Consider the following 14122-nt stretch of genomic DNA (forward strand, 5'->3'; position numbering starts at 1 on the left):
TTGGCCAAAGAAGACAGAGGGTAGCAGTGGAAGGGTGTGTTTCTGAATGGACGGCTGTGACAAGTGGCTCAGGGATCAGTGCTGGGACCTTTGCTGTTTGTAATATATATAAATGATTTGGAGGAAAATGTAACTGGATTAAGAACATAAGAACATAAGAAATAGGAGCAGGAGTAGGCCATCGAGCCCTTCGAGCCTGCCCCGCCATTCAATAAGATCATGGCTGATCTGTCGTGGCTCAGTTCCACATTCCCGCCCTCTCCCCATAACCCTTAATCCCCTCGCTTATCAAAAACCCATCAACCCGCGTCTTAAAAATATTTAGCGAGGCAGCCTCCACCACTTCAACGGGCAGAGAATTCCAGAGATTCACCACCCTTTGAGTGAAGAAGTTCCTCCTCAACTCCACTCTAAACCGCCCCCCCTTTATCTTGAGGCTGTGCCCCCTAGTCCTATTATCCTTTCTGAGCGGGAAGAGTCTCTCCACCTCTATCCTATCCATCCCATTCATCATCTTATACGTCTCAGTGAGATCTCCCCTCATTCTTCTAAACTCTAACGAGTACAAGCCTAGTTTATTCAGCCTCTCCTCATAGCTCAACCCCCTCAACTCCGGCATCAGCCTAGTAAACCTCCTCTGCACTCCCTCCAAGGCCAAAATATCCTTGCGTAAGTACGGCGCCCAAAACTGCACACAGTACTCCAGCTGCGGCCTCACCAATGCCCTATACAGCTGCAGCAAGACCTCCCTACTTTTATATTCAATCCCCCCTCGCTATGAAGGCCAGCATCCCATTCGCCTTCCTGACCACCTGCTGCACCTGCAAGCTGGGTTTTTGCGACTCGTGCACAAGGACCCCGAGGTCCCTCTGCACCGTCGCCTGCTGCAGTTTTTCGCCACGTAAGTGATAATCCTTCCTACCATTATTCCTACCAAAGTGGACCACCTCGCACTTGCCAACATTAAATTCCATTTGCCATTTCCGGGCCCATTCGCCCAGCCTATCTAGATCCTTCTGCAGACTCTCCACACCCTCCGCACAATTTGCCTTGATTAGTAGGTTTGCGGACGACAGGTTGATGGATTTGCGGATAGCGATGAGGACCATCAGAGGATACAGCAGGATATAGATCGGTTGGAGGCTTGGGCGAAGAGGTGGCAGATGGAGTTTAATCTGGACAAATGTGAGGTAATGCATTTTGGAAGATCTAATATAGATAGGAAATATACAGTAAATGGCAGAACCCTTAAGAGTATTGATAGGCAAAGGGATCTGGGTGTACAGGTACACAGTCACTGAAAGTGGCAACACAGGTGGAGAAGGTAGTCAAGAAGGCATACGGCATGCTTGCCTTCATCGGCCGGGGCACTGAGTTTAAACATTGGCAAATCACGTTACAGCTTTATAGAACGTTAGTTAGGCTGCACTTGGAATGTAGTGTTCAATTCTGGTTGCCACACTACCAGAAGGATGTGGAGGCTTTGGAGAGGGTACAGAAAAGATTTACCAGGATGTTGCCTGGTAATGGAGGGCATTAGCTACGAAGAGAGGTTGGAGAAACTTGGTTCGATCACATTGGAATGATGGAGGTTGAGGGGCGACTTGATAGAAGTCTACAAGATTATGAGGGGCGTGGACAGAGTGGATAGTCAGAAGCTTTCTCCCAGGGTGGAAGAGTCAATTACTAGGGGGGCACAGGTTTAAGGTGCGAGGGGCAAGGTTTAAAGGAATGTACGAGGCAGATTTTTTACACAGAGGGTGGTGGGTGCCTGGAACTCGCTGCCGGGGGAGGTAGTGGAAACGGATACGATAGTGAGTTTTAAGGGGCATTTGGGCAAATACATGAATAGGATGGGAATAGACAGGTGTGGTCCCTGCAAGGGTTTTAGTTCAGTTGGGCAGCATGGTCACTGCAGGCTTAGAGGGGTGAAGGGCCTGTTCCTGTGCTGTAATTTTCTTTGTTCTTTTGATAACCAGGGAAAGATTAGGGACTATTCAGGACCAAGGGGGCAATCAGTGTGTGGAGCTGGAGGACATTGGTAGGGTATTAAATGAGTATTTCACATCTATCTTCACCTGGAAGAAGAGGGATGTAGGTACAAAATTCGGGAAGAGAGGCTATGAGGTCTCTGAGCAAAATTGACATAACAAGCTATTGGAAGTGTTGGCAGGCTTAAAAGTGGATAAATCTCCAGGTCCAGATGAATTGTGTCCCAGGCTGCCGTGGGAGGCAAGGAAAGAAATTACAGGGACTCTGACCCAAATTTTTAGTTCCTCTCTGGCCACTGGTGCCAGAGGACTGGAGAACAGCTAATGTGGTTCTGCTATTTAAGAATGGCTGTGGAGATAAACCAGGCTCAGTGATTATCACTCCAGCTTCACATGCCAGGGACCCGGGTTTGATTCCCGGCTCGGGTCACTGTCTGTGTGGAGACTGCACATTCTCCCAGTGTCTGCGTGGGTTGCCTTCGGGTGCTCCAGTTTCCTCCCACAGTCCAAAAGATGTGCTGGTTAGGTGGATGGGCCGTGCTAAATTGCCCCTTAGTATCGGGGGGACTAGCTAGGGTAAATGCGTGCGGTTATGGGGATAGGGCCTGGGTGGGATTGTGGTCGGTGCAGACCCGATGGACCGAATGGACTCCTTCAGCACTGTACGATTCTCTGATTCTATAAAATAGGTGGGGCTATGGGGATAGGGCCTGGTTAGCATACTCTGCTGAAGAGTTGGTGCAAGCTCGATGGGCCAAATGGCCTCCTTATAGAGTACATGAATAGGGATGGAATAGAGGGGTACAGATCGAGTAAGGGCAGAAGGCTTTTTTCGGTTTAATTCGGGCATCATGATCAGCACAGGCTTGGAGGGCCGAAGGGCCTGTTCCTGTGCTGTATTTTTCTTTGTTCCTTGTTCTTTGCAACTACAGACCAGTGAGTCTCAGGTCAGTGGCAGGGAAACTATTGGAGAAACTTCTGAAGGAGAGACTCTATCTCCACTTGGAGAGGCAAGGATTGATCACAAATCAAATGTGTTTGAATTTTTTGAGGAGGTGACCAGTTGGGTAGATGAGGGGAGTGCAGTTGATGTAGTTTATATGGATTTCAGCAAAGCATTTGACAAGATGCCACATGGAAAACTGATAAAGAAGGTTAAAGCATCTGGGATCTGGGGTAACTTTGGCTAGTTGGATCCAAAACTGGCTTAGTGGTAAGAATGGAGTGTAGAATCATAGAATCCTACAGTGCAGGAGGCCATTCAGCCAATCCAGTCTGCACTGACCACAGTCCCACCCAGGCCCTAAACCCATAACCCCATTCATTTCCTCCTAGCTAGTCCTCCTGACACTAAGGGGAATTTTAGCATGGTCAATCCACCTAACCAGCACATCTTTGGACTGTGGGAGGAAACTGGAACACCTGGAGGAAACCCACAGAGACACATGGAGAACGTGCAAACTCCACACTGTCACCCGAGGCTGGAATCAAACCTGGTTCCCTGGCGCTGTGCTAACCACCGTGCCACCCACAAGGTAAAGGCATATGGGATCCCGGGGTAACTTTGGCAAGTAGGATCCAAAACTAGCTTAGTAGTAGGAATGGAGTGTAGGCTGTAAGCAGCCATGACCTTATTAAATGGAAGAGCAGGCTCGAAGGGCTGAATGGCCTACTCCTGTGCCTCTTTCTTGTAAATTGGGGAAGGGCTTGAAAACTATGGCAATGAGTGAATGAAAAATAATAGGCAGGGGAAGGAGATGGGGAAAGCTGGGGGTGGGGGGAATGGATGGGTAATGCTGTCCACTCTCCCTCAATAAAACTGCTCCAAACTGCTGCCCGTGCAAGTGTCTCAGAAAAGAGGTTCTGCTGGTAAATAAAGATAAAATTCTAAACTGTTCTCCTCAATGCTGCACTGTGCCACAATACTTGATGAGGGCAAGTGGCAAATACTCCACCAGAATCTCAGGTAGTTATAGATTCCTTTGCTGTAGGCCTCCAGCCTGGGCAGTGAATCCCGCGAGGGCCCTCTCTCTCTCTCTCTCAGGGACTTCCCTATAAAAGTTCTCAGGCATTCACAATTTGTTTTTAATAAACGCCCCCTTTTCTGCTTTTTTTCCTCTCTCTCTCTTCCCCGTCCCAAATCTTAGCTGGAGAGTCACCTCAAGAGCTTGCAGGTTGTGGGCTGGAAGTGTGCATCGCAGTAGCTCCTACCTGGGCCTCTTGTGCTCTCTCGACTGCATTGGGAATACAACAGCTTTGCTGGAACAGACACCATTTGCCCCCTTGATGAACAAGGTCAAATGTAATCTGGCACCATCGTAGGAAGAGGGGGAGGCCATTCGGCGGCGGCACCCCCCCTCCCCGAGCCTATTTCACCAGTCAATGGGACTTAACATTTGCTAACAGGGTACTTTCTGCCAGGTTCTGTGGTTTTAAGAAAACCCATTTCTAACATTGCCCAACTAAAAGGGAGAATTTCATCTGATTTGTGCAAACTGAGTTCCATTCAAAACCTGGGTGCAGAGGAGTGCACCAACTAAAAGACACATCACAGGAAGTCACCAATCCTCCTTAGGCAGCACCTTCCAAACCCAGGACCCCTTCCATCTAGAAGGACAAGGGCAGCAGATACCTGGGAACACCACCACCTGCAAGTTCCCCTCCAACTCACTCACCATCCTGACCTGGAAATATATCGGCCGTTCCTTCACTGTCACTGGGTCAGAATCCAAGAACTCCCTCCCTAACAGCACTGTGGGTGTACCTACACCACATGGACTGACTGATGTCCAATAACAATCCTGGAGCTCCCTCCCTAACAGCACTGTGGGTGTACCTACACCACATGGACTGACTGATGTCCAATAACAATCCTGGAACTCCCTCCCTAACAGCACTGTGGGTCTACCTACACCACATGAATTGTTTGGTTTCAAAAAGGCAACTCCCCAACACCTTTTCAAGGGACAATTAGGGATGGGCAATAAATGCTGGCCCAGCTAACAACTGCAGTAAGTCCATCGCTTGCCTTTCAGTGAGAGGAACACCTGAGGAAGGGTCATCCAGCCTCGAAACATTGGCTCTATTCTCCCTCCACAGATGCTGTCAGACCTGCTGAGATTTTCCAGCATTTTCTGTTTCTGTTTCAGATTCCAGCACCCGCAGTATTAGGACTTTATCTCAGGTACAGGGCCTTTGACTAACATTTTCTCCTTCAACCACCCCACAATCTATTTCTCTCCCAGCTAAGTGACAATCAAAGCGATTGCTGCACCTCCAAGTTCCAGCAGCTGTGCCAACTCCCACTGTAGGGGGGCACAGTGGCGGGTACCCAGGTTCAATTCCTGGCTTGGGTCACTGTCTGTGTGGAGTTTGCACATTCTCCCCGTGTCTGCGTGGGTTTCCTCCGGGTGCTCCAGTTTCCTCCCACAGCCCGAAAGACGGGCTGTTCAGTTGCATTGAACTGAACAAGAGTGTGGTGACTAGGGGATTTTCACAGTAACTTCATTGCAGTGTTAATGTAAGTCTACTTGTGACTAATGAATAAACTTTAAAACTTCACTGTTAACTGACTCAACATGGATCCTAGCACAGAGCCTGAGCCCTTCCTGGCTCGGTTGGCGAGTCCAAAACGCCGGACACCAAACCAAGCCTCTGGCCCATGCACGGGTGCAAAACTGGCTCTGACACAGGACGCTGGCCTGCCAATATTACCAAAGATGCCAAGCACAAAATACTGCTGTTGCGGCAATCAGTTCACTCACAATAACAGCGCCTCCCAGCGCGCATGTCCCCAGTGTCTTGACGGACTGCAAAAGACAAGGGGAAGAAAGCTGCCTGGATGTGGTTAAATCTGGACATCTGGTCACCTTGGAAAACCAGGCCCAACCATCACAGGTGATGGGTGGAGGGTTGTGAGAGGGTGGGTGGCAGGGTTGAGGGGGCAAAGGGCTGTTATCGTTCCGGAAAGGGTAGGGAATCGAGAAAAAACGTGCGGGTTAGGTTGATTGGCCATACTAAGAAATTGCCCCACAGTGTCCAGGGATGTGTAGGTTAGAGGGATTAGTGGGTATGATATGTAGGGATATGGGGGTAGGGCCTGGGTGGAATTGTGTTCGGTGCAGACTCAATGGGCCGAAGGGCCTCTTTCTGCACTGTAGGGTTCTATGAGTCTATGAAAAGGCCACTCAGCCCATCAAATCTTCGCCTTCATGCCCATGCGCAATCCTTTGGCTACTTAGTCAGTGAGTGACTTGGCTTCGAGCAGAGCGATTATGGTTACAGAGAACGTCAAGATGTGGAGATGCCGGCGTTGGACTGGGGTAGTCTCAGTAAGAAGTGTCACAACACCAGGTTAAACTCCAACAGGTTTATTTGGAATCAGGAGCTTTCAGAGTGATGCTCCTTCATCAGGTGAATGCCAAGAACACGATGGAAAAGCATCCATTGAGCAAAGTCTCTGTAGGGATTTCCAGAAACCAAAATCCTGTTGTGAAATATTTACTCCTGAATGTGGTGCCCACCTTCACATCTCAGACCACATCCCGCGATCCTAACAGGATACTTGACCCTATTTAATGGCCTCCGGACAACTGCAACGTCCCAGGGTTCTCAGGCTGTATACCCGGGGAGTTGGCAACCGAGTGTGGTGAGGGTGCAAACAAAAATAGAAAACAACTAGCATTGGCTGGGGTTCTACACAGGAGGGCGTTCACCCAATTCTCAGCCCAATCTGGGCAGCAGGTATCCAGGAACACCTCCACCTGCAAGTTCCCCTCCAAGTCACTCACCATCCTGACTTGGAAACATATCAGCCGTTCCTTCACTGTCACTGGGTCAAAATCCTGGAACTCCCTCCCTAACAGCACTGTGGGTGTACCTACACCACATGGACTGACTGATGTCCAATAACAATCCTGGAACTCCCTCCCTAACAGCACTGTGGGTGTACCTACACCACATGGACTGACTGATGTCCAATAACAATCCTGGAACTCCCTCCCGAACAGCACTGTGGGTGTACCTACACCACATGGACTGACTGATGTCCAATAACAATCCTGGAACTCCCTCCCTAACAGCACTGTGGGTGTACCTACACCACACGGACTGACTGATGCCCAATAACAGTCCTGGAACTCCCTCCCTAACAGCACTGTGGGTGTACCTACACCACACGGACTGACTGATGTCCAATAACAATCCTGGAACTCCCTCCCTAACAGCACTGTGGGTGTACCTACACCACACGGACTGACTGATGTCCAATAACAATCCTGGAACTCCCTCCCTAACAGCACTGTGGGTGTACCTACACCACACGGACTGACTGATGCCCAATAACAATCCTGAAACTCCCTCCCTAACAGCACTGTGGGTGTACCTACACCACATGGACTGACCGATGTCCAATAACAATCCTGGAACTCCCTCCCTAACAGCACTGTGGGTGTACCTACACCACAGGGACTGCAGCGATTTAAGCTGGCGGCTCACCACCACCTTCCTGAGGGGCAATTAGGGATGGGCAATAAATACTGATCTAGCCAGCGACACCCACATCTGGTGAACTGGTTGAAAGAAAAAACAACACTGACCTTTGGCAGTTGAGCAGAGATGAGACATATGAGGGTTCCCCAGAAAAGGGTGGGCATTTACCCAAGGTCATCGCCAGTTGCAGGGGGGGCATCTACCCAAGGTCATTGCCGGTCGGAGGGGGGGACATCTACCCAAGGTCATTGCCGATTGGAGAGGGGGGCATCTACCCAAGGTCATTGTCGGTCATAGAGGGGCGGGCATCTACCCAAGGCCATTGTCGGTCATAGAGGGGCGGGCATCTACCCAAGGCCACTGTTGGTCATAGAGGGGCGGGCATCTACCCAAGGCCGTTGTCGGTCGGAGAGGGGGGGCATCTACCCAAGGCCATTACCGGTCGGAGAGGGGTGTGGGGGGGCGCATCTACCCAAGGCCATTGCCGGTCGCTTGTTGGTAGGCAGTTAGGCCTCTGTCTTAGGCAGATGGCCTGAATTGGATTCTGGGGCTCACAACCAGGGACATTCCGATGGAGGAGGAGTTGGGATGGCGGGGGCGGGGGAGGGGAGGAGAGATGGGAGGGGAGATTCATCATCCTTTAAGCAATGAGAAGCGGCCAGCCTGTGCAGCCGGCAGTACAAGTGCAAGAGTGTGCGCTTACCTTTGCCATCTGAGCCTGTACCCCACTGGACTTCAATGCAGATACTGCCTTCTGTGCAGCAGATGGACTGTCGAAATCCACAAACCCATAGCCTTGAAAAAAAATCCAACAGCGTCAATACAACTCAATACAAAGCGGACTTGAACAATCATTACAAGCCGGCATCGCGCACCCGAACGGGCAGGGGGGAGGCATCCAACTGGGGGCCTAAACGATTGGCACTGGGTGGTCTGAGGCAGCTGGGAACAAAACACACACACACACACACACACACACACACACACACACACACGCCACCTCTCCATGCCAGTGGCAGCGCTTCAGCAAAACAGGTGGGTCATTTGAAGTTCTCAATTTCACCTCCGCCCCGCGACCCCCCCCCCCTCACCTTCTCCCCCACCCGCCATCTTTAATTTGCAGCGCAGCAGCATCATTAGCAACGGCATTTGCGCAGCTGCGTCTGTGCAGCCTTGCTCGGGCTTGCGGAGTTCGGCGCGTGCAATCTCGCAGCAATACTGCGTGCCTGGGTCAAACGACGCCCTGATCTCCACCCCCCCACCAGCTGTGCCCACTTATGCCTGGCCAAGTTGGCACCAGTTGATGAGTCAGTTCGGTGAAATTCTTTTTTGTTTAACCCCGCGAAAGAAAGTCTCTCCATTCCTTCCCACGCACGCTTCACTGTGGTACTTCCAGCTGTTTGCGTGGAAGGTGTTGTCTGGGGTTTTCCACTCAGTGCTGTGACCTTGCTGGGGACCAGAGGGCAATGGCACCATGTGGCACACACACCACTGAGCCAGGCCTGATTCCAGGCTCGTTTGAACTGAACCGGGTTTGGGAGAGGAGGCTGATTGGCTGCCCCGGAGGATAGGCTTGTGCGCAATATGAGGATCTGGTCAGGATTGCCGAGGATGCCTTAGGCCGCGTCGGCTCTCAACAACACCTTGCATTTATAAAGCACCTTTAATGTCCTAAAAATGCTGCTTCCCCCAAGCAACCTAAATTTGACACCGAGCTATCCGAGGAGATTTTAGTCAGAAGGCCAAAAGCTTGGTCAAAGAGTTAGGTTTTAAGGAGTAGCTTAAAGAAGGAGAGGGAGGAAAGAGTTTAAAGTTTGTTTTCCATTTGTTCCTGCCTCTTTCTCCTCTACACATTCACTCCGTCCTATTCCATTTGTTTCCTCAAGTCAAAAGTTTTATTTATTAGTGTCGCAAGTAGGCTTACATTAACACTGCAATGAAGTTACCATGAAAATCCCCTAGTCGCCACACTCCTGTTGGGGGGAGAATTTAGCACGGCTAATGCACCTAACCAACTTCGACTGTGGGAGGAAACCGGAGCACCCAGAGGAAACCCACGCAGACACGGGGAGAACATGCAGACTCCACACAGACAGTGACCCAAGCCGGGAATCGAACCCGGATCCCTGGCACTGTGAGGTAGCAGTGCTAACCACTGCCACCATGTTGCCCACAGTGAGAGGTAATTTACAGTAAGGAGGGACAATATCTTTAAATGAGGCTTTGGGGGTTGATCTAACCACTGTGCCACAGTGAATTCCAGAGTCTCAGGCTGTACAGCATTGCTACCAACAGCTGAAGATTCATACGTGATTACTGGGGAGGGGGTACCAGAGGGCACCCCACGCCCAGTGATTCAGCGAGGGCTCACCGAGACGAGGAGCAAAAAAGACAGCAATCCTTGGGCCCATCGGTGAGAGTTCAGTTACCCAGTAACTTTGACTTTGGGCCCTCATGTGGCTCATCCAAGGCCTGTTCATCCTTTGCTTTAAAGTCAATTTGAGCAGAACATTTTGGTTCACACAACGCGTGGCAGCCCCCTTTTTGAGAACAGGGCTCCTTCAAGACAATTTGGAACAGCATGTCCTCAGCTGGTAAATTCACTGGCTATAGTGAGTGCCTGAGACATATATGCCTGAATTAGACAAAGACAGCCTATGGTTGCCATTGACAGTTTAGCATTGGCCTTCAGTGCCTATCGCCTAAGCACATAAAGTGGCCATATTTCCTACACGTGGTTGGTATAAATTGCAATATCTTTTAGATATAAAATGAGGAAAGGATAGCGCTAGATTGAGATGACCTCCAACAACCTTTATTTAAATAAGGCCTTTAATGTTGAGAGATATCCCAAGATGCTTCACAAAAACGTGGCTGCCTTTAATGTTGAGAGATATCCCAAGATGCTTCACAAAAACGTGGCTGCCTTTAATGTTGAGAGATATCCCAAGATGCTTTGCAAAAACATGGATGCCAAGCCAAAGAGGATCATGTTAGGAGGGGGCAGCCTAAAGCTTCTGCCAGCCAGAGAGGTAACGAGAGAGACCCGCGCACATTTTGCAAGGCCTGACGAGCCCCAAGGCAGCGGCGAGGGCAAGGGCGGACATTGCCCTGAAATCAAGACCCCAGGGGTGGAAGTCTTACCTAGCCTGTCCTTCCAGTAGCAGCCACGACCTCCTTAGTGGGGTGGCCGGGCAATGCCATTAGGGAGGCCCTGACTGCTGCCGGAAGGGCAGGCACCGGAGTTTCAGGATTGCAGAGTGACCACAGGGAAGTAATGGGGAAAGAGTGGGGGGAGGTGTGGAAGAGGGGAAGGCAGGGTGGGTAGACAGCAGGGACAGAGTGTGCTTCCCTGAGGACCCCCCAAATCCCTTGATCAGGCACTGATGGCCACAAAGTTGTGTCTGTCACGCATGGAGACCGGTCCACCTGCAGTTGATTTAATACCAGGGGTGGTGGGGGTGAGGCCTTTAAGTGCTTATTAATTAGCCAGTTAATGACCTCAACAGGCAGTGGGCAGGAAGGTCAACCTTCCCGCCTAGAAGTTAACTCTGGTGGAGATGGGAAGGCGCTCGGTTCCCATACACCAGCAACTGCCCTCCCCTCCTCCAAGTTCACCACTCGTGTAAGCAGAAGGTTTGGCCCTCGAGTCATGAAGACCACTCAGCCCATCGACTCCATGCTTTCTCTCCATGGACCAGTCAGTCCCATTCCACCCCCGCTCTATCCTTGCAAAATTTATTTTCCACCAAGCGTCCATCCAATTTCCTTTTGAAATCATTCACCTTCTGTTCTTCCACTCCCCTCGTAGGCAGCGAGTTCTCACTTGCTCTGTAAAAGAAGTTCCTCCTGACATTCCTCCATCCCTTATGCAAAACCTTAAACCTATATCCCCGTAATCCTTACGCCATCAGCCAATGAGAACAGCATTTCTTTGTCTATCTTATCCAAACCTGTCATAATCTTGTCCACCTCGATCGAATCTCCCCTCAATCTCCTTCGCTCCAAGGAGAACAACGTCTCCGACCCCAACCTTGGAGCTAAAACTCCCTCATCCCTGGAACTCTGGTAAATCTCCCTGCGCACCCTTTCGAGAACCCTCACAACCTTCCTAACGCGTAGGTCAGTTTGGATTCAAACTTGCCTCAATTAAGGATATGGGTTCCGGATCAACTTCATTGGCAGGACATCAGCAACAGGGAGGGCATTCAGCCCATCAGGCCTACCCCTTGAGCCACCGTAGTTCCAGGTGCTTTAACTGACAAAAAGCTGTCAATCTCACTCCTGAAGGTTTCACTTGGCCAAACCCCCAGGCTCACGAGCTTTCGAGGGGGACGGACAGAGTTCCAGATTTCCCACTCCCCTTTGTGTGAAGAAGTGCCCCTGATATTGGCCCCTGGAAAGCCTAACTCGAATTTAAAGATTCTGTCTGGACACTCCATTCCTCCCTCCAGAGGAATTTATTTCTCTCCAGTGGGTCGGGTCAGACCCTTCCGTGTCTTGAACATGTAAAATCATCTCTTGACCAGCTAAACCTGAAGGGAATGTAAGGCCATCCGCAATGTGCCCGACAATTTTAACCTTTTCAGGATCTGGATAGTGTGCATTGCCACGCAGGACGCATTCCGAAGTCAGAGTGTGGATTTGGCCCCTCAGAAGGCCATGCCGGGGTGGCGTTAAGTGAGAGGTCACCCCCCCCCCCCCCCCCCCCACCGCCCCCCCCCCCCCCCACCACCCCCACCGCCCAACCCCCACCCCCACCCCACCCACCCAACCTCCAGCAAGGTCACTCCAAGGCCAAGGAATAAATATGAGTTTGTTCACTTTGGAAACTAGAACAAGGCAGCAGATCATGAATGGCTGTAAATTGGGAGGGGGGAGTGTGCAGAGGGATCTGGGTGTCCTTGTGCACCAGTCGCTGAAGGTAAGCGTGCAGGTGCAGCAGGCGGTAAAGAAGGTAAATGGTATGTTGGCCTTCACTGTGTGAGGTTTTGAGTACAGGAGCAGGGATGTGTTGTTACGATTATACAGGGCCTTGGTGAGGCCACACCTAGAGTATTGTGTGCAGTTTTGATCTCCTTTTCTGAGGAAGGATGTTCTTGCTCTCGAGGGAGTGCAGTGAAGGTTTACCAGGCTGATTCCGGGGGGACTGATGTATGAGGAGAGATTGACTCGGTTAGGATTGTTTTCGCTGGAGTTCAGATGAATGAGGGGGGAATCTCATAGAGATTTATAAAATTCTAACAGGACTCGACAGGGTAGATGCAGGGAGGGGGTTCCCGATGGTGGGGGGAGTCCAGAACCAGGGGTCACAGTCTGAGGATTGGGGGTGGACCATTTAGGATGGAGGTGAGGAGACATTTCTTCACCCGGTGAGCCTGTGGAATTCATTCCCACAGGAAGTAGTTGATGCCAAAACATTGGATGTATTCAAGAGGCGGCTGGATATAGCACTGGGGGTGAATGGGGTTAAAGGTTATGGGGAGAAAGCAGGATTAGGCTATTGAGTTGGACAATCAGCCATGATGGTGATGAATGGCAGAGCAGGCTTGAAGGGCCGAATGGCCTCCTCCTGCTCCTGTCTTCCATGTTCCTATGAATCGATGAGTTGCTGTTGTCCACACATGAAGTTAGGCCAGGAATTCTCAAATCATTTGTTAAACTTGCCAACAAATCCTCAGCAGCCCACATTCGGCAGCCGCTGGATTCTGCCTCCGCGTACCGCTCACAATCCAAATCACACAGCAGGGAAGGAAAGAACAAAATCAAAAGACTTACATTTCCGTGGCGCCTCTTCGCAGAGCCTCAGGACTTGCCCGCAAGCAAATCAAGTCGTTCTGGAGTGTGGCGATCTGGAAAGGCAGCAGCCAATTTGCACACAGTGCCCTCCCACAAACAGTGCGACAACCACTCACAAATCAATGGTCACAAAACCGTTTTCAGCTTCTCCCACCGCCCCCCACCCCTCCAGGCACCCAACAGAAAGGCCATTCAGCCCCCCCACTCCATGCTGGCCATGCAGGCTGTGGGATAAGTGTTGGCCAGGACCCTGAAGTTCACTCTTCAGCTTTCAGTTGAGGCTAGTTGGCTGTGTCAAGCCAAGAGAGAGAGAGAGAGCGAGCAAGATGGGGGCCTCAGTTTAAAGAGCCAGCTGGAAAATGGCTTCACTGACACTGCTGCACTCCCTCAGTACTGCCCTGCAGTGTCAGCCTAATGTTTCCACCTCGGGACTTGAATTTATGGTGCCCTGACCCTGCGACCAACTGAGCAACAAGCTGCCTGGAAATAATTCAGGTTATCTGTTCAGGATAGGTCTCGAGTCCCCACTTTATCCCATAGCCGGAGCCCTGTAATTTTGTGGCATTTGCTGCCCATGGATTCCCTCGATAAATGCTTGCCCTGCGCCACTGTGGGGGCATCAGAGAACGGCTACAGCACAAAAGGAGGCTATTCAGCCCTTTGAGTCAATACTGGCTCTCTGGAAGAGCAATTCTCAGAGTCTCACTCCCCACAATATTACCTCCTCTTTGAGTAACGATCCCATTCTCTTTGGATTGAATTTGCCTCCCACACACTCTCAGGCAGCGCATTCCAGATCTGAGCCACAAACTATTTTCTCACATTTGTACAATCACTCCATC

General features: G+C 50.8%; 1 protein-coding gene across 5 annotated transcripts in view; it reads right to left on the reverse strand.

The window, feature by feature from the left end:
• rbms2b (RNA binding motif, single stranded interacting protein 2b) overlaps window positions 1–14122 on the reverse strand; it is a 210182-nt gene that overhangs the window by 56188 nt on the left and 139872 nt on the right. For all 5 annotated transcript variants that reach the window (XM_080182981.1, XM_080182984.1, XM_080182982.1 and 2 more), the window contains exon 4: window positions 8185–8276. In XM_080182981.1, the coding sequence (XP_080039107.1) occupies window positions 8185–8276 (92 nt within the window). The remainder of the gene's footprint in view (window positions 1–8184; window positions 8277–14122) is intronic.

The sequence above is a fragment of the Carcharhinus amblyrhynchos genome, unplaced genomic scaffold, assembly GCF_965287045.1.
Source record: "Carcharhinus amblyrhynchos unplaced genomic scaffold, sCarAmb.v2.hapA chromosome_107, whole genome shotgun sequence".
NCBI lineage: Eukaryota > Metazoa > Chordata > Chondrichthyes > Carcharhiniformes > Carcharhinidae > Carcharhinus > Carcharhinus amblyrhynchos.